We start from the raw sequence: 18,792 nt of genomic DNA, 5'->3' as shown, positions 1-18,792 counted from the left end.
GGCGAGACCAGCATTTATTGCCCATCCCTAATTGCCCTCGAGAATGTGGTGGTGAGCCACCTTCTTGAACCGCTGCAGTCCATATGGTGAAGGTTCTCCCACAGTGCTGTTAGGAAGGGAGTTCCAGGATTTTGACCCAGCGACGATGAAGGAACGGCGATATATTTTCAAGTCGGGAAGCTGTGTGACTTGGAGGGGAATGTGCAGGTGGTGTTGTTCCCATGTGCCTGCTGCCCTTGTCCTTCTAGGTGGTAGAGGTCGCGGGTTTGGGAGGTGCTGTCGAAGAAGCCTTGGTGAGTTGCTGCAGTGCATCCTGTGGATGGTACACACTGCAGCCAAAATGCGCCGGTGGTGAAGGGAGTGAATGTTTAGGGTGGTGGGTGGGGTGCCAATCAAGCGGGCTGCTTTGTCCTGGATGGTGTCAAGCTTCTTGAGTGTTGCTGGAGCTGCACTCATCCAGGCAAGTGGAGAATATTCCATCACACTCCTGACTTGTGCCTTGTAGATGGTGGAAAGGCTTTGGGGAGTCAGGAGGTGAATTACTCGCCGCAGAATACCCAGCCTCTGACCTGCTCTTGTAGCCACAGTATTTATATGGCTGATCCAGTTAAGTTTCTGGTCAATGTTGACCCCCATGATGTTGATGGTGGGGGATTTGGTGATGGTAATGCCGTGAATGTCAAGGGGAGGTGGTTAGACTCTCTCTCTTGTTGGAGATGGTCATTGCCTGGCACGAATGTTACTTGCCACTTATGAGCCCAAGCCTGGATGTTGTCCAGGTCTTGCTGCATGCGGGCACTGACTGCTTCATTATCTGAGGGGTTGCGGATGTAACTGAACACTGTGCAATCATCATCGAACATCCCCATTTCTGACCTTATGATGGAATGTCACCAATGTAACTGAAGTGCCTTTATGTTGATAACATCCATCCAAAATTCTCCTGAAGCTAACTCTCTTGATAAAATTGAAGAGTACCTTAAACAAAAAGTAAACCACTAGACTTTTCTACCCATTTCAAGCCAAACTCAAGAGCAGTTCTTACAGCATCAACAAGTTCTATTTTCCACAACAATTGATAAAAAGGGAGAAAATAGAATATGAAAGTAAACTAGCAAGAAATATAAAAATGGATTGTAAGAGCTTCTACAAATATGTAAAAAGGAAGAGAGTAGCAAAAATAAACATTGGTCCCCTATAGGCTGAGACAGGAGAAATTATAATGGGGAAAATCAGGAAATGGTAGATGCGTTAAACTAATATTTTGTATCTGTTTTCACAGTAGAAGACACAAAAAGCATACCAAAAATAGTGGGGAACCAAGGAGCTAATGGGAGTGAGTAACTTAAAACAATTAATATCACTAGAGAAAAAGTAGTGGACAAACTAATGAGACTAAAAGCCGACAAATCCCCTGGACCTGATGGTCTACATCCGAGGGTTCTAAAAGAGGAGGCTACAGAGATAGTCGATGCATTGGTTATGATCTTCCAAAATTCTCTAGATTCTAGAACGGTTCCAGTATTCTGGAAGGTAGCAAATGTTACCCCGCTATTCAAGAAGGGAGGGAGGGAGAAAACCGGGAACTATAGACCAGTTTGCCTGACATTGTTCGTCGGGAAAATGCTGGAATCCATTATTAAGGGCACTTAGAAAATTATAATATGATTAGGCAGAGTCAACATGGTGTTATGAAAGGGAAATCGTATTTGACAAATTTATTAGAGTGTTCTGAGGATGTAACTAGCAGGGTAGATAAAGGGGGACCAGTGGATGTAGTATATTTGGATTTTCAAAAGACATTTGATAAGGTGCCACATAAAAGGTTGCTGCACAAGGTAAGGGCTCATGGGGTTGGGGATAATATATTAGCATAGATAGAGGATTGGTTAAAAGACAGAAAACAGAGAGTAGGGATAAACAGGTCATTCTCAGGTTGGCAGGCTGTAACTAGCGGGGTGCCGCAAGGATCTTGGGCCTCAGCTGAGGCCCAAGGTGCTTGGGCCTCAGCTATTTACAATCCATATTAATGACTTCGATGGGATAGATTCAGAACAGATCTAGCAGCTCAAAACTGGGCATCCATGAGGCGCTGTGGGCCATCAGCAGCAGCAGAATTGTATTCCAGCACAATCTGTAACCTCATGGCCCGGCATATTCCTCACTCTACCATTACCAACAAGCCAGGGGATCAACCCTGGTTCAATGAGGAGTGTAGAAGAGCATGCCAGGAGCAGCACCAGGCGTACCTAAAAATGAGGTGCCAACCTGGTGAAGCTACAACTCAGGACTACATGCATGCTAAACAGCGGAAGCAACATGCTATAGACAGAGCTAAGCGATTCCACAACCAACGGATCAGATCAAAGCTCTGCAGTCCTGCCACATCCAGTCGTGAATGGTGGTGGACAATTAAACAACTAACGGGAGGAGGAGGCTCTGCAAACATCCCCATTCTCAATGATGGCGGAGTCCAGCACGTGAGTGCAAAAGACAAGGCTGAAGCGTTTGCAACCATCTTCAGCCAGAAGTGCCGAGTGGATAATCCATCTCAGCATCCTCCCGATATCCCCACCATCACGGAAGCCAGTCTTCGGCCAATTCGATTCACTCCACGTGATATCAAGAAACGGCTGAGTGCACTGGATACAGCAAAGGCTATGGGCCCCGACAACATCCCAGCTGTAGTGCTGAAGACTTGTGCTCCAGAACTAGCTGCGCCTCTAGCCAAGCTGTTCCAGTACAGCTACAACACTGGCATCCACCCGACAATGTGGAAAATTGCCCAGGTATGTCCTGTCCACAAAAAGCAGGACAAATCCAATCCGGCCAATTACCGCCCCATCAGTCTACTCTCAATCATCAGCAAAGTGATGGAAGGTGTCGTCGACAGTGCTATCAAGCGGCACTTACTCACCAATAACCTGCTCACCGATGCTCAGTTTGGGTTCCGCCAGGACCACTCGGCTCCAGACCTCATTACAGCCTTGGTCCAAACATGGACAAAAGAGCTGAATTCCAGAGGTGAGGTGAGAGTGACTGCCCTTGACATCAAGGCAGCATTTGACCGAGTGTGGCACCAAGGAGACCTAGTAAAATTGAAGTCAATGGGAATCAGGGGGAAAACTCTCCAGTGGCTGGAGTCATACCTAGCACAAAGGAAGATGGTAGTGGTTGTTGGAGGCCAAGCATCTCAGCCCCAGGGCATTGCTGCAGGAGTTCCTCAGGGCAGTGTCCTAGGCCCAACCATCTTCAGCTGCTTCATCAATGACCTTCCATCCATCATAAGGTCAGAAATGGGGATGTTCGCTGATGACTGCACAGTGTTCAGTTCCATTCGCAAGCCCTCAGATAATGAAGCAGTCCGAGCCCGCATGCAGCAAGACCTGGACAACATCCAGGCTTGGGCTCATAAGTGGCAAGTAACATTCGCGCCAGATAAGTGCCAGGCAATGACCATCTCCAAAAAGAGAGAGTCTGACCACCTCCCCTTGACATTCAACGGCATTACCATCGCCGAATCCCCCACCATCAACATCCTGGGGGTCACCATTGACCAGAAACTTAACTGGACCAGCCATATAAATACTGTGGCTACAAGAGCAGGTCAGAGGCTGGGTATTCTGCGGCAAGTGACTCACCTCCTGACTCCCCAAAGCCTTTCCACCATCTACAAGGCACAAGTCAGGAGTGTGATGGAATACTCTCCACTTGCCTGGATGAGTGCAGCTCCAACAACACTCAAGAAGCTCGACACCATCCAAGATAAAGCAGCCCGCTTGATTGGCACCCCATCCACCACCCTAAACATTCACTCCCTTCACCACCGGCGCACTGTGGCTGCAGTGTGCACCATCCACAGGATGCACTGCAGCAACTCGCCAAGGCTTCTTGGACAGCACCTCCCAAACCCGCGACCTCTACCACCTAGAAGGACAAGGGAAGCAGGCGCATGGGAACAACACCACCTGCACGTTCCCCTCCAAGTCACACACCATCCCGACTTGGAAATATATCGCCGTTCCTTCATTGTCGCTGGGTCAAAATCCTGGAACTCCCTTCCTAACAGCACTGTGGGAGAACCGTCACCACACGGACTGCAGCAGTTCAAGGCGGCGGCTCACCACCACCTTCTCAAGGGCAATTAGGGATGGGCAATAAATGCCGGCCTTGCCAGCGACGCCCACATCCCGTGAACGAATAAAAAAAAATGAAGGAACCGAGTGTAATGTATCTAAGTTTGCGGACGATACAAAACTAGGTGGAAAAGTAAGCTGTGAGGAGGATACAAAAAGTCTGCAAAGGGATATAAACAGGTTAAGTGAGTGGGCAAGAAGGTGGCAGATGGAGTATAATGTGGGGAAATGTGAGGTTAGGAAGAAGAGAAAAACAGAATATTTTTTTAAATGGTGAGAAACTATTCAATGTTGGTGCCCAGAGAGACTTGGGTGTCCTTGTAGAAGAAACAAAAAATTAGTATGCTGGTACAACAGGCAATTGGGAAAGCAAATGGCACGTTGGCTTTTATTGCAAGAGGGTAGGCGTACAAGAGTAAGGAAGTTTTACTACAGTTGTAGAGCTTTAGTGAGACCTCACCTCAAGTACCACACAGAGTTTTGGTCTCCTTATCTAAGGAAGGATATACATGCCTTGGAGGCGGTGCAATTAAGTTTCACTAGATTAATTCCTAGGATGAGAGGGTTGTGCAATGAAGAGAGGTTGAGTAGAATGGGCCTATACTTTCTAGAGTTTAGAAGAATAAGAGGTGATCTCATTGAAACATAAGATTATTAATTGGCTTGGCAGGCTAGATGCTGAGAGATTGTTTCCCCTGGCTGGAGTCTAGAACTCAGGGGCATAGTCGCAGGATAAGGGGTCATATATTCAAGACTGAGATGAGGAGGAATTTCTTCATGCAGAGGCTTATGAATCATTGGAATTTTTTACCCCAGAGGGCTGTGGATGCTGAGTCATTGAATATATTCAAAGCTGAGATAGATAGATTTTTGGACTCTAGGGGAATCAAGGCATATGGGGATTGGGCAGGAAAGTGGAGTTGAGGTCGAAGATCAGCCATGATCTGATTGAATGGCGGAGCAGGCTCGAGGGGCCATATGGCCTACTCCTGCTCATATTTCTTATGTTCTTAGATTTCCTCGCAGTTTTTCTCAAAAAGACTACCAATTTAAGGCAGTTTCTTTTGCTGAGGCTTCATTTCGAATAGAAACTGGGCTTAAGTTAATCAAAACATATTTGAGTGTAGGTTCCTAAAGTGAAAGAATACTGTTCCAATTACTGAAAGCAGGCTATGAAACCCAAGACAAAAATATATTGACCCCGATTTTAAGTTTCAGAGAAATCCCATGTTAGCTTAAGTTGACATACTCATTTTGCCAAAGTCATTGAAGATTTGAATTCGAGAATACCGGAAACTCAAAACATAGCATGAAACTATCAACAAATTTGAACCAATAACCTGAGTTATATGCAGATAGCTATAAAGAAACAAGACTTTCAGCTCCTCTGAGGCGGTGGTACTGCTGACATTGCAATAAAAAAATGACACAGGAATAGATAGTGCTTAACACTGGTACATTGAAATAAAACCTATATATTGAATTCCAGATTAACATTAGGAGTTCAATGAACTCTACTGGTTAGTCTATTTTCTAAAGGATTATATGTGAAATTAAAACTGAATGACAAGGAAGAAATTCAAGTTCATAAAAATGGTAAATTTTACATACCATTCTTGAAGCTCTACGAAGCTCCTTTTTGATATCCGCAGCTAGAAATCCATAAATTCCTTCATTCTCCTTCCCACGTTGATACAAGCCACTTGACATAATCTATACCAAGTGTCAAAATACACACTGAAATTACTCCAATTTCATGACTTTTTAGTAAATAAACAAAATCTGAGTAAAATGCAAAACAAAGTATAATCTCTAAAAATCAGGTACCTATTTAAAATGGTCAATGATGACCAATGCATTTTCAAGCTGGTAACTCTAATATCTTTGGGAGTGATATATTGAGAAATATTATGGCAGTCTGACTAACAATTACTTAGTGTATTTTTAGTTACTTAGTGTAGTTTTAGTATTTTTAAATTACAGAATGATTGTATTAGCTCCTATTGATCAGAACAATGCCACTAGGCAGCAGACAGGTATACTTATATATGTTGAATTGAGTAATCAAATTTACATGGAGAGATATTGCTGCCGAGTGTCTGTTAGCTCCAAGAAAATAAAAGAATTTATAGCTGATTTTGTATATTCCAAATGGTGATGCGGGTCGAATACCCTATTAGGTGCACTGGGGCATTTTGATTTAGATATAACTTATATTGTACAATTTTTATTTTTGCAAATGAGATAGGGGAGATATTCAACTTCCAAGTTTCTAACCATCATTGGAATGAAAAATCTTATAGCTGTTGAAAATCCTATTGCTCCTACAGATAACACATTAATAAGCTTGCAGAAATTTGCCAATATCATTTCATTCAGAGACCAGCCGTTATCAGAGCAAGCTTCAAGTTTTATTGAAGAAACCAGATAATTCAGTCTTCAATTTCCTGGAAGACTGATAAAAATAAATTGAGCATTGTAATTTGAAGAAGGATTATTTGCATTTAGATGAAGCCCTCTGCATTCACTGTGTGGCTTATATGACTGACGGCTAACTTATAGGCTGTTAGCTAACCAACATTTCACAGCAGAGACAGCACTGGATACAAAAGTCAAAAGGAGTAAAGCCACCAAGAAGAAACAAGATATAAAAGTCTATTTGGGCATCGCTAACTTCAAAATTGGAAATTCCCAGTCTCAATCCAGTTACCAGTGCTACATAGTGGAATATAGTCCAGATAAAAGGCTGTTGGAAAGTCTGTCAAATATGAAAACAAACATATCCAGCAACTTTGCAAGTCAGCCCAGTTTTTTCAGAAAGGAACTGCTGAAACTTTTACAGGCAGATCACAGCTGAAAGCTAAACAAAAGGTATCAGAACAAGTCAATATTTAGAAAAAAAAATGTGTACCCTATCGAACTTCAGAGAAAACAAAATGAAAGTGACAGAGACAATGTTAAAACCCAACTGTACAGAATTAAGTCTGGTTTGAATTCAGTTCAATGAACAGAAGTAGAAGTAGCCTTAAATGGAAGACTTGTAGAGATGGTAGCTAGAAGGGCATAAGTCTTCTTCGTTTTAGAAGACCCCATTCAAACAAACTCATTGTGCCAGTTTGGTTCAGTTGGTAGAATTTGCTCATCTTGGGCTGAAAGTTGTAGTCAAGCTCATTTCTAGGACTTGTACACTCAAACTAGGTTGGCACTTCAGTGTAGTACTGAAGCAGTGCTGCATTTTTGGAGGCATCATCCTTCACGAGACATTGAACTGAGGCCCCATCTGCCAATTCAGGTGCACACTAAAAATCTCATGGTATTATCGGAAGAGGAACAGATAATTCTTATATCCTAACCAACATTCTTCCGTCAACCAACACCAGCAAAAAATAGTTTTAGTCATTCATCTCATTCCTGTTAGTGGGATCTTGCCCACATTTCATAGAATCATTGAAATTTATGGCACAGTAGGAGGCCATTCAGCTCATCGTGCCTGTGCTGGCTGAAAAAGAGCTATCCCACTTTCCAGCTCTTGGTCTGTAGCCTTGTAGGTTACGGCACTTCAAGTGCATATCCAAGTACTTCATAAATGCGATGAAGGTTTCTGCCTCTATCAACCTTTCAGGTGGTGAGTTCCAGACCCCCACTACATCCTGCGTGAAAATAATTTCTCAACTCCCCTCTAATCCTTCTACCAATTACTTTAAATCTATGCCCCCTGGTTATTGACTACTCTGCGAAGGGAAATAGGTCCTTCCTATCCACTTTATCCAGGCCCCTCTTAATTTTGTACACCTCAATTAATTCTCCCCTCAGCCTTCTCTTTTCCAAAGCAAACAACCCCAGCCTATCTGATCTTTCCTCATAGCTAAAATTCTCTACTCCTGACAACGTCCTCATAAATTTCCTCTGTACACTCTCGAGTGCAATCACATCTTTCCTGTAATGTGACCAGAATTGTACACAGTGCTCTAGCTGTGGCCTAACTAGTGTTTTATATAGTTATATCATAACCTCTCCGATCTTATATTCTATGCCTCAGTTAATAAAGGGAAGTATCCTGTATGCCACCTTAACCACCATATCTACCAGTCCTGCTACCTTCAGGGATCTGTGGACAGTCACTCCTAGGTCCCTCACTTCCTCTACACCTCTCAGTATCCTCCCATTTATTGTGTATTCCCTTGCCTTGTTTGCCCTCCCCAAATACATGACCTCACACTTCTCCGAATTGAATTCCATTTGCCACTTTTCTGCCCACCTGACCAGTCCACTGATTTCTTCCTGCAGTCTATACCTTTCTTCCTTACGGTCAATCACATGGCCAATTTTTGTATCATCTGCAAACTTTTCAATCATGCCACCTACATTGAAGTCTAAATTAATGATATATAGCACAAAAAAGGGACCTAGTACTGAGCCCTGCGGAACACCACTGGAAACAGCCTTCCAGTCACAAAAACACCCATCGACCATTACCCTTTGCTTCCTGCCACTGAACCAATTTTGGATCCAACTTGCCACTTTCCCTTGGAGCCCATGGGCTTTTACTTTTCTAACCAGTCTACCATGTGGAATCTTGTCAAAAGCCTTACTAAAATCCATGTACACTACATCAAATATGCTACCGTGATCAACCCTCCTTGTTGCCTCCTCAAAAAATTCAATTGTTAGTGAGACACAACCTTCCCTGAGCTGACTGTCCTTGATTAATCAGTGCCTTTCTAAAAGATGATTAATACTGTCCCTTAGAATTTTTTTCCAATAATTTGCCCACCAGCAAGGTTAGATTGACTGATCTGTAATTACTCGGTCTATCCCTTTCTCCCTTTTTAAAACGATGGTACAACACTAGCAGTCTTCCAGCACCATGCCTGTAGCCACACCATGCCTGTAGCCAGAGAGGATTGGAAAATGATGGTTGGAGCCTCCGCTATTTACTCCCTCGCTTCTTTTAACAGCCTGGGATACATTTCATCCGGGCGAGGCAATTTATCTACTTTCAAAGATGGCAAACCCCTTAATATTTCCCCTCTCACTATGTTTATCCCATCCAATATTTCACACTCCTTCTCCTGAACTACGATGTCTGCATCATCCCCCTCTTTTGAGAAGACAGACACACAGTATTCATTAAGCATACCCACATCCTCCACCTCCACACAGGTAACCTTTTTGGTCTCTAATAGGCCCTGCTCTTTCCTTAGTTATCCTCTTGCTCTTAATCTGATTTCAATAGTGACTACACAGCAAAACATAATTTACATCTGTGAAGTTCTTTGGGACGTTCTGGAGGGATGGGATAAGGCTCTATATAAATGCAAGTTCTTTCCCTCTTTCTTCTTCAACTTAGGACTTACAATAGTGAATCTGCAAAACTATCAGACCAAGTATTTGTATCACTTTGGGGTGGGAATCAGCTTGCACAATTACCCTGATTGCTTTTGAAGGGAATTGTGTACAACCTCCAGTCAGAAACTGGTTAAAAGTAATCAGACTGGACAGCAGTGAAAAGAATGAGGATCCTAATGCACAGTTCCTATCTGAAAGACATTCTGAAGTCTTTCGAGATGGTTTGTTGTAATTAAAAGAAATTAAAGCAAACCATGTGGTGGCAGTTTGAGCCTCTCCCAGACTTGACAAACCTCGAGCAGTCCCTTATCCAATGGACCGAAAAACAGAAGAGTTGGAGTCCCTTGAAATATTTCAGATTATTGAAAAGTAAATTGTTCAATGGTGCAGTACCCATAGTCTCTTAAAGATAGTTCAATCTGAATGTGTGGCAATCACATTTCACTATTAACCTCTTCCTGGAGGTCCACTGCCAAAAGAGAATATTTTTGGAGCTTCAAATGGAGGTGATATGAAACAGGATCAGTCACAGATATCCTGAAAATGCAGTAGATTCGAGGAAGCACACAATAACCAGTACACTTTGTGGATTGTAAGACTATATCAGACTGCTATATGGAATAGTCTTTGTCAGCCTTGTCTATTGCTTGTTGAAACAAAATCCAACAAGGTTTACCCTGGTTAATATTTATCAAGGACTGGTCAAGTCACACTGAAAAAATCGAGGGTGTGTTCTATTGTGACTTCATTTAAAAAGGTGGAAGCAGTAACCAACACTATACAGTCCAAAAATATAAAAGTCATTAGTTTCTTTTTAGGGTTAGTAAATGACTATGGGAAGTTCGTCTCAAACATGGCTCCGGTAACACTGAACAACTGGCCAAGAACAGACATTTGTAAACAATTTTACAACACCAAGTTATAGTCCAGCAATTTTATTTTAAATTCACAAGCTTTCGGAGGCTTCCTCCTTCGTCAGGTGACATCGTTCACCTGACGAAGGAGGAAGCCTCCGAAAGCTTGTGAATTTAAAATAAAATTGCTGGACTATAACTTGGTGTTGTAAAATTGTTTACAATTGTCAACCCCAGTCCATCACCGGCATCTCCACATCAAGAACAGGGCTGATCTACTTCCTGTCAGCAGAGTTTCAAGATCCCCTACAATTATACTTTTCTAGAAAAGTATGGCACACTTGGATGGGAAAAACTACCAGTGAGCCTCATGTGAGGTCTCCTGTTAGGTTTGCGGGTAGTTATCTCTCATGCCTTATGCACTGAGAAACCAATTGTTCATGCCTCAGGTATATTGACAAAACAAGAATAGAATTACAGCCAAATAGAAAACAAAGTATATATTCAAATATATATAAAATGGCTATCAATATATACTAATAGCCAACCACATAAGATCTGGATGTGGATTTTGTCCCAAGGTTCCAAAATTCAGCACTTGTTGCAACTCCAATGTCAGGCACTAATCTTGCCTTCATTATCAATGCTAAATATAGTTCCATTCCAGAGAAATTTGAAAATGTGGATGCATTATCATGACAGCCACTACATTAGAGGGTACATTTTCTGTTTTATTATTCTTGGCACAAAACAACGGGCTGAAGGTGCACAATTTCCCAATATGCGCTTCAGGTGGACGCGGTTCCATGCTCAGAGTGCCGAAGCAGAAGATTTACCACTATATTACCATTCCAAGATGTGAAACTGTAGCCTTAATCGTCAATCAGATAGAGATGTTACTTAGCAAGGCCGATCAAGTATAACTTGAAAAACAGAGGCCCTACGCGCTGCAGGATTGGGGCGAGCGTGTGGCCCAGCATTTTCTGCAGAGCCGGGAGCAGCAGCAGGAATGTGGTGAGGAGCAGCCAGTAAAGCGGTAGTGAAACCTGGAGACCTTATGATGGGTAAAGAGTGAAAGATTGTTTCCATTGGTTGGCAAATGGGGAACAAGGGGACGGAGATAGAGGATTCTCACTGGGCTCAGGGAGCATCATAAGCTCCAATACAAGGAGGAGTGAGATGCAGGAGAGCAGAGTACGGGCCAGCAGCAGCCAACATATCGCCCACCTGCATACAGTGCAGGAGGTGCTCCAATGACCGAAGTAGGTCAGCCAAAGTGAGTACACTTACTCATTCCCCTACACTCCATCTGCCACATCACCGCCCCCACCCCACATCTCCTTCTGCACTGCCAACACTACTCTGTCACATCACTCCTCACACCCACTACCACTCAACCCAATCCTCATACAATCTCATGGCTCTATCTCATACTCACATCTCTTTCACGGTCAGCCTCACTCAACCTGCCACTACCTGTGCTGCAGCCACAGGGCATGCATCACATATGTGCAGTAGGAAGCGTAAGGCAAACGTGTTGTGAGCATGAAGGGGATGCACAAGGATGTTTGAGGATTTGTCATGGTTTTTACTTATATTTAATTTCTGACCAACTCACATCACATATTATATTGGCACCACTACTGCCACGTCTTTGCGAATCTTGTCTGGTTTGTGCAATAATGCCCTTTCCCGAGGATCACAATGAAGGCCCACACCTGATGCCACCCATTGTGTCACTGCAGAGTGGGTGTAGGTGTATTTGCAGGGCTCTTTTGTGCAGACGACAGAGACGTCAGCGATGTCCCCGGTGGCACCCTGGAAGGATGCGTTAGAGAAGTTGTTGAGGGCAGTGGTGACTTTGACAGCGACAGGTAAGATGATGGTGCTCGGGCCAGCCGGGAGCAGCTCGGCATGAAGGAGGCTGCAGATGTCCACGACTACATATCGAGTGACTGAGCCTCCGTGTGCACTGCTGCTCAGAGAGGTCCAGGAAGCTGAGCCTCGGTCTGTGGACCCTGTGGCGAGGGCAGTGCCCTCTGCGAAGCATCTCTCTCTGCGGTTGCCCTCCCTCCTGCTGTGCAGGTGGATGTGTCACAGCACTGTGTTGTGGAGCTCCACGTGTCAGAGGTGGACGGCGTGGCCGGCGAGGCTGGTGATGCTGTTCGCCCTCCGAGGAGGTCATGACTGCAGCTACAGCGGCCCCCATCCAGAAGATGTACATCTGAGGAGGTCCGCAAGGTAGATACATGTGTCTGGACCCCGGGGTAAGCGTTCAAGTTGGTGAATTTTATTGTTCGGAGGGTGGTGGAGGCCAAACTTTGTCCAAGGTGACAGAGTGGCCTCCTGCAATGAGTGAGGGTCTCCTCTCCACCCCCCCCCCCCAACCTGTCAAATGGACCTTTGCAGCTGCCACAGGCTGATAGCTGCAACACGTCCATTTCAACTGGGAGTGTTTCCCCCAGTACGGGAAACAGTCCCAGTTGTTTGTAAAATCCCACCCCTCCTGAAATAGTCCCTCAATCAGGTCTGTTAACGACCTGAAATACCACAATAAATACTGTCAAGTGGCACCCCGCCGGCTTTAATTGCCTGCGGGAGTCCCACATTCGGGGGCTGCGCGCGCACGTCAGCGCATCTGTGGGGAACCCGGAAGTGGGCAGGTTGGAGCTGGGCTTCCGACCCGCTCCGGGATTCCCCGATTTTCAAAACCCCCGCCAGGAACGCACCCGATAGCGGGTGCTAATATCGGGCCCAAAATATTTGAGGACATTGACAACTTTTGACGTCCACTTTGATGGACAGTTCTGTAGCCAGAAGATATTGATTCTGAAGGATAATTGGAACAACCCTGTCGAGGGCCCTGTCAACCACAGTGGTGGGGAATCCTCGGTTGAGGAAAAAGGAAGACATATCGGAAGCACTGATGCGGAAGGTGGTATCGTCAGAACAGATGCGAGGGAGACGGAAGAACTGGGAGAACGGAAGAGAGTCCTTACAGGAAGCAGGGCGGGAGGAAGTAAATTACCACCATCATACACATCTTCCCCTCCCTCCCAGCATTCCGAAGGGACCGCTCCCTCCACGACACCCTGGTCCATTCTTCCATTACCCCCAACACCCGCTCTCCTCCCCACGGCACCTTCCTGTGTGAGCGCAGGAGATGCAACACCTGCCCCTTCACCATCTCCCTTCCCACCGTCCAGGGCCACAAACACTCCTTCCAGGTGAAACAGCGGTTTACTCGTACTTCTTTCAATTTAGTGTACTGTATCTGCTGCACACAATGCGGTCTTCTCTACATTGGGGAGAGGGGAGACCAAACGCAGACTGGGTGATCGCTTTGCTGAACACCTCCGCTCTGTCCACAAGCATGACCCTGACCTGCCGGTCGCTTGCCATTTTAATTCCCCTTCCTACTCCGACACTGACCTCTCTGTCCTCGGCCTCTTACACTGTTCCAATGAAGCTCAAGGTAAGCTTGAGGAACAACACGTCATCTTTCGGACCTTCCGGACTCAACATTGATTTTAATAACTTCAGATCATAACCACTGCTCCCATTTTTTGGTCAGCTGGTGCTAGTAATGGTTCTGCTGCTGCTATTTGCAGCTACTCCTGATCAATCTTTTGTTTCTTTACTTGTCCCATTACCACCTTCCTTGCCTTGCACCATCATCCCTTTTGTCATTTAATCTCTCGTCCCCTCGACCCTATCAGAGACCTTCCCTTTTGTTGTTTCCTCCCCTCCTCACCCCCTTTCCCTGGCTCTGAACTTGCTTAAAAACTAACACTTTTTAACACCTTCCAGTTCTGACGAAAGGTCTTTGACCTGAAATGTTAACTGTTTCTTTTTCCCACAGATGCTGCCTCACTTGCTGAGCTTCTCCAGCATTTTCTGTTTTTATTTCAGATTTCCAGCATCTGCAGTATTTTGCTTTGGATTTTGTCTTTGAATGACTTTCCCTTCTAAGTTCCAAACTGCTGTTTTAGTTGAATTGCACACCAGTCACATGGACATAATCAAAATGAAAGCATTTATTCAGATGCATATATGGTGACCCAAAATTGATAACTGACAAAAATACTAATATTTGTCTAATTTTGGTTTAGTAGGTGTCTCTCTAAATCCAGCCACAATACACAAGTTAAGGCAGTGCAGCAAAAGAAAAAACAAACCAGCCAAATTTGATACATATGGTTGTATGATTGATTCAAACCAGTTTTTGAACTGTAGTCTTGAGGAGAGGAACCAAGCTACTTTTGAACAAACACAGACAGGAGTTTCTTCAATTACATACGTGACAGCCAATGATTTTTGACTGTCGGTTATAAAAATCCAAACAAACTGTAGAAATCTGTTGGAACTTTTTATTTGACAGTCACTTTGGTGAATGTATATCTCAACCAATACAGAAATGCCCTGTGTAGAACAAGATCTCTATGTTTCAAGATAGCCTTGATATACAAGTAATTGGATGTGTTTGCTAAGCTGAGTTGTCGAAAGATTGCTGAAGCATTGGAATCTTCATGGGAAACTATAGGGTACAATAGATTACAGGAAAGTACTGTGCATATTAAAATACTTCAGCATGAGATTGCAAATCTTTTTCCATTCAGAGAGTTGAATAGTAGAAAGTCTACTGTAAATATATAATTGTATCATATCAATGTTATATTATCTACTTTTTCCACAGAACAAAAACAATTAGCCTGGACAATCAAGTGCCTAAGCAGTCAAAATGCAAAGACCAAAAATATTAAATTGCCTGATCATTTTCTTCTGGCTAAAAAGGGGGGAGGATTATATATTCAGATCCAACGTAGCTCCAAATAATATATTTTATATTTCTAAATAACTAGTTGATGTAGTTATAGTTTGATCTTTAAATTGTATTTGATCCAATTGATTAGGACAATACTAGATGCTATCGCTAGGTGGGCAAGAGATGCCTTCATTCTAACAGCACACTTGGCGTTTAAAGAAAATTAGAAGACACATCTGACAACCAAGGAACTCAGTGAGGGTCCTCTGAATGACCTAAACATACAGTAGACTGGCTGAAGGCAGGCAAAAAACATTGGGGTGAGGGGAGGGGGGAAAACAGAGGAAGAACAATCACCATCTGAGGGGCCCAGACAGGTCCATGGCAGGCCAGAACACATTGTACTGTATCCTCTCTGCCTCAATGTTAACATACCTCAGCTTCCCCGATCCCCAATGCCAATATACCACAGCCATCACAATATTCATAGACCCGGCCCCACCTTATAAGAACATAAGAAACAGGAGCAGGAATAGGCTATACGGCCCTTCGAGCCTACTCCACCATTCAATCAGATCGTGGCTGATCTTCGACCTCAACTCCACTTTCCCGCCCGATCCCCATATCCCATGATTCCCGTAGAGTCCAACTCAGCTTTGAATACATTCAGTGACTCAGCATCCACAGCCCTTTGGGGTAGAAAATTCCAAAGATTCATAGTCCTCTGTGTGAAGGAATTCCTCATCTCAGTCTTGAATGGCCGACCCCTTATTCTGCAACTATGCCCCCTAGTTCTAGACTCTAGCCAGGGGAAACAATCTCTCAGCATCTACCCTGTCAAGCCCCCTCATAATCTTATATGTTTCAATGAGATCACCTCTCATTCTTCTAAAGTCCAGAGAGTATAGGCCCATTCTACTCAACCTCTCTTCATAGGACAACCCTCTCATCCCAATCGAGTGAAACTTCGTTGCACCGCCTCCAAGGCACGTATATCCTTCCTTAGATAAGGAGACCAATACTGTACGTAGTACTCCAGGTGAGGTCTCACTAAAGCCCTGTACAACTGTAGTGGGACTTCCTTACTCTTGTACTCCAACCCCCTTGCAATAAAGGCCAACATGCCATTTGCTTTCCTAATTGCCTACTGTAACCGGAATACTAACTGTTTGTGTTTCTTCTAAAAGGATACTCAAGTCTCTCTAAACGCCAACATTTAATAGTTTCTCAACATTTAAAAAATATTCTGTTTTTCTATTTTTCCTATCAAAGTGAATAACCTCAAATTTCCCCACATTATACTCCATCTGACACCTTCTTGCCCACTCACTTAACCTGTCTGTATCCCTTTGCAAACTCTGTGTCCTCCTCACAGCTTACTTTCCCAGCTAGCTTTGTATCAGCAGCAAACTTGGATACATTACACTCGGGCCCTTCATCCAAGTCATTAATATAGATTGTAAATAGCTGAGACCCAAGCACTGATGTTTGCGGCACCCCACTAGTTACAGCCTGCCAACCTGAGAATGACCCGTTTTTCCCTACTCTGTTTTCTGTCCTTTAACCAATCGTCTATCCATGCTAATATATTACCCCCAACCCCATGAGCCCTTACCTTGTGTAACAACCTTTTACGTGGCACTTCATCGAATGCCTTTTGAAAATCCATATGTACTACATCCACTGGTTCCCCTTTATCTACCCTGCTAGTTACATCTTCAAAAAACTAAAATTTGTAAAACACGATTTCCCTTTCATAAAACTATGTTGACTCTGCCTAATCATATTATGATTTTCTATGTGCCCTGTTACCATTTCCTTAATAATGGATTCCAGCGTTTTCCCGACGAACGATGTCAGGCTAACTGGCCTGCAGTTCCCTGTTTTCTCCCTCCCTCCCTTCTTGAATAGCGGGGTCACATTTGCTACCTTCCAGTCCACTAGGACCATTCTAGAATCTAGAGAATTTTGGAAGATCATAACCATTGCATCCACTGTCTCTGCAGCCTCCTCTTTTAGAGCCCTCAGATGTAGGCTATCAGGTCCAGGGGATTTGTCGGCTTTTAGTCCCATTAGTTTGTCCAGTAATTTTTCTCCAGTGACAGTAATTGTTTTAAGTTCCTCACTCTCATTTACCCCTTGATTCCCCTATTTTTGGTATGCTTTTTGTGTCTTCCACTGTGAAGACAGATACAAAATATTTGTTTAACACATCTGACATTTCCTGATTCCCCATTATAATTTCTCCTGTCTTAGCCTCTAGGGGAACGTTTACTTTTGCTACTCTCTTTCTTTTTACATACTTGTAGAAGCTCTTACAATCCGTTTTTATATTTCTTGCTAGTTTACTTTCATATTCTATTTTCTCCCTTATCATTAATTTTTTGGTCGTCCTATGTTGGTTTCTAAAACTCTCCCAATCCTCAGGCTTATTACTCTTCTTGGCAACATTGCAGGCCTCTTCTTTCAATCTAACACTCTCCTTAACTTCTTTAGTTAGCCATGGGTGGATCACTTTTCCCATGGAGTTTTTATTTCTCAATGGAACGTATAGTTGTTGAGAATATTGAAATATTTCTTCTCCAGAGGTTCTTTTACTGTGAGATTACTAATTAACCCTATTTCATTACATAATACAAGATCTAAAATAGCCTGTTCCCTGGTTGGTTCCATGACGTATTGCTGTAGGAAACAGACTCGAATACATTCCATGAACTTGTCTTCGAAACTACCTTTGCCAATTTGATTTGCCCAGTCTATGTGCAGATTAAAGTCCCCCATGATGACTGCATTTCCTTTTTTACAAGCTCCCATTATTTCATGATTAATACTCTGTCCAACGGTATTGCTATTAGGGGGCCTATAAACAACTCCCACCAGTGTTTTCTGCCCCTTGTTATTTCTAATTTCCACCCATACTGATTCTACTTCCTGATCTTCTGAGCCAAGGTCCTTTCTCACCACTTTATTATTAGGGCTTCACCCCCTCCGTTTCCATTCTGCCTGTCTTTTTTAACTGTCATATACCCTGGAATATTTAGTCCCCAACCGTAGTCATTTTGCAATCATGTCTCAGTAATGGCTATTAGGTCAAACCCATTTATCTCTATTTGTGCAATTAATTCATCTATCTTGTTACGAATGCTCCGTGCATTCAGATAAAGAGCCTTTGATTTTGACTTTTTACCATTTTTTCCTGCTTTGACCTTACTTGTCGATGCTCTATTAGTGGTAAACTCTGTCCCTTCCTGCCAGACTCTGCTTATCTTTACCCAAGTCACTACACTGTTCTATTGTCTTAACTTTTCTCATTAGATTTCTAAATTTCCTCTCACCTGACCCCTCCCCTCCCCTCCCCCTTTAGTTTAAAGCCCCATCTACAGCCCTAGTTATTCGATTCGCCAGGACGCTGGTCCTAGCCCGGTTTAAGTGGAGCCCATCCTGTCGGAACAGCTCCCTCTTTCCCCAGTACTGGTGCCAGTGCATCATGAATAGAAACCCCCTTCCTCCCACACCACTCTTTGAGCCACCTTCAATGCCTCTGGCCAGTTCTGCTGGACCCACAAGTCAACTCTCACTAATGCTTCCACAACCTGAAACTGGCCCTCCACCACTACTTGATGGGATACTCCTCCCAGTGCTCACCAATTCCAACCCCTCCATTCCACTCCTCCCAAATACTGGGGAA

The 18,792-nt window shown here is 43.8% G+C and overlaps 1 protein-coding gene across 1 annotated transcript in view; it reads right to left on the bottom strand.

The window, feature by feature from the left end:
- g2e3 (G2/M-phase specific E3 ubiquitin protein ligase) overlaps positions 1–18,792 on the bottom strand; it is a 111,927-nt gene that overhangs the window by 59,416 nt on the left and 33,719 nt on the right. The window contains exon 4 of the mRNA XM_067991388.1: positions 5,748–5,849. Within this exon, the coding sequence (XP_067847489.1) occupies positions 5,748–5,849 (102 nt within the window). The remainder of the gene's footprint in view (positions 1–5,747; positions 5,850–18,792) is intronic.

Source organism: Heptranchias perlo, chromosome 10 (genome assembly GCF_035084215.1).
Source record: "Heptranchias perlo isolate sHepPer1 chromosome 10, sHepPer1.hap1, whole genome shotgun sequence".
Taxonomy (NCBI): domain Eukaryota; kingdom Metazoa; phylum Chordata; class Chondrichthyes; order Hexanchiformes; family Hexanchidae; genus Heptranchias; species Heptranchias perlo.
This window is presented reverse-complemented; position numbering and strand designations above follow the sequence as displayed.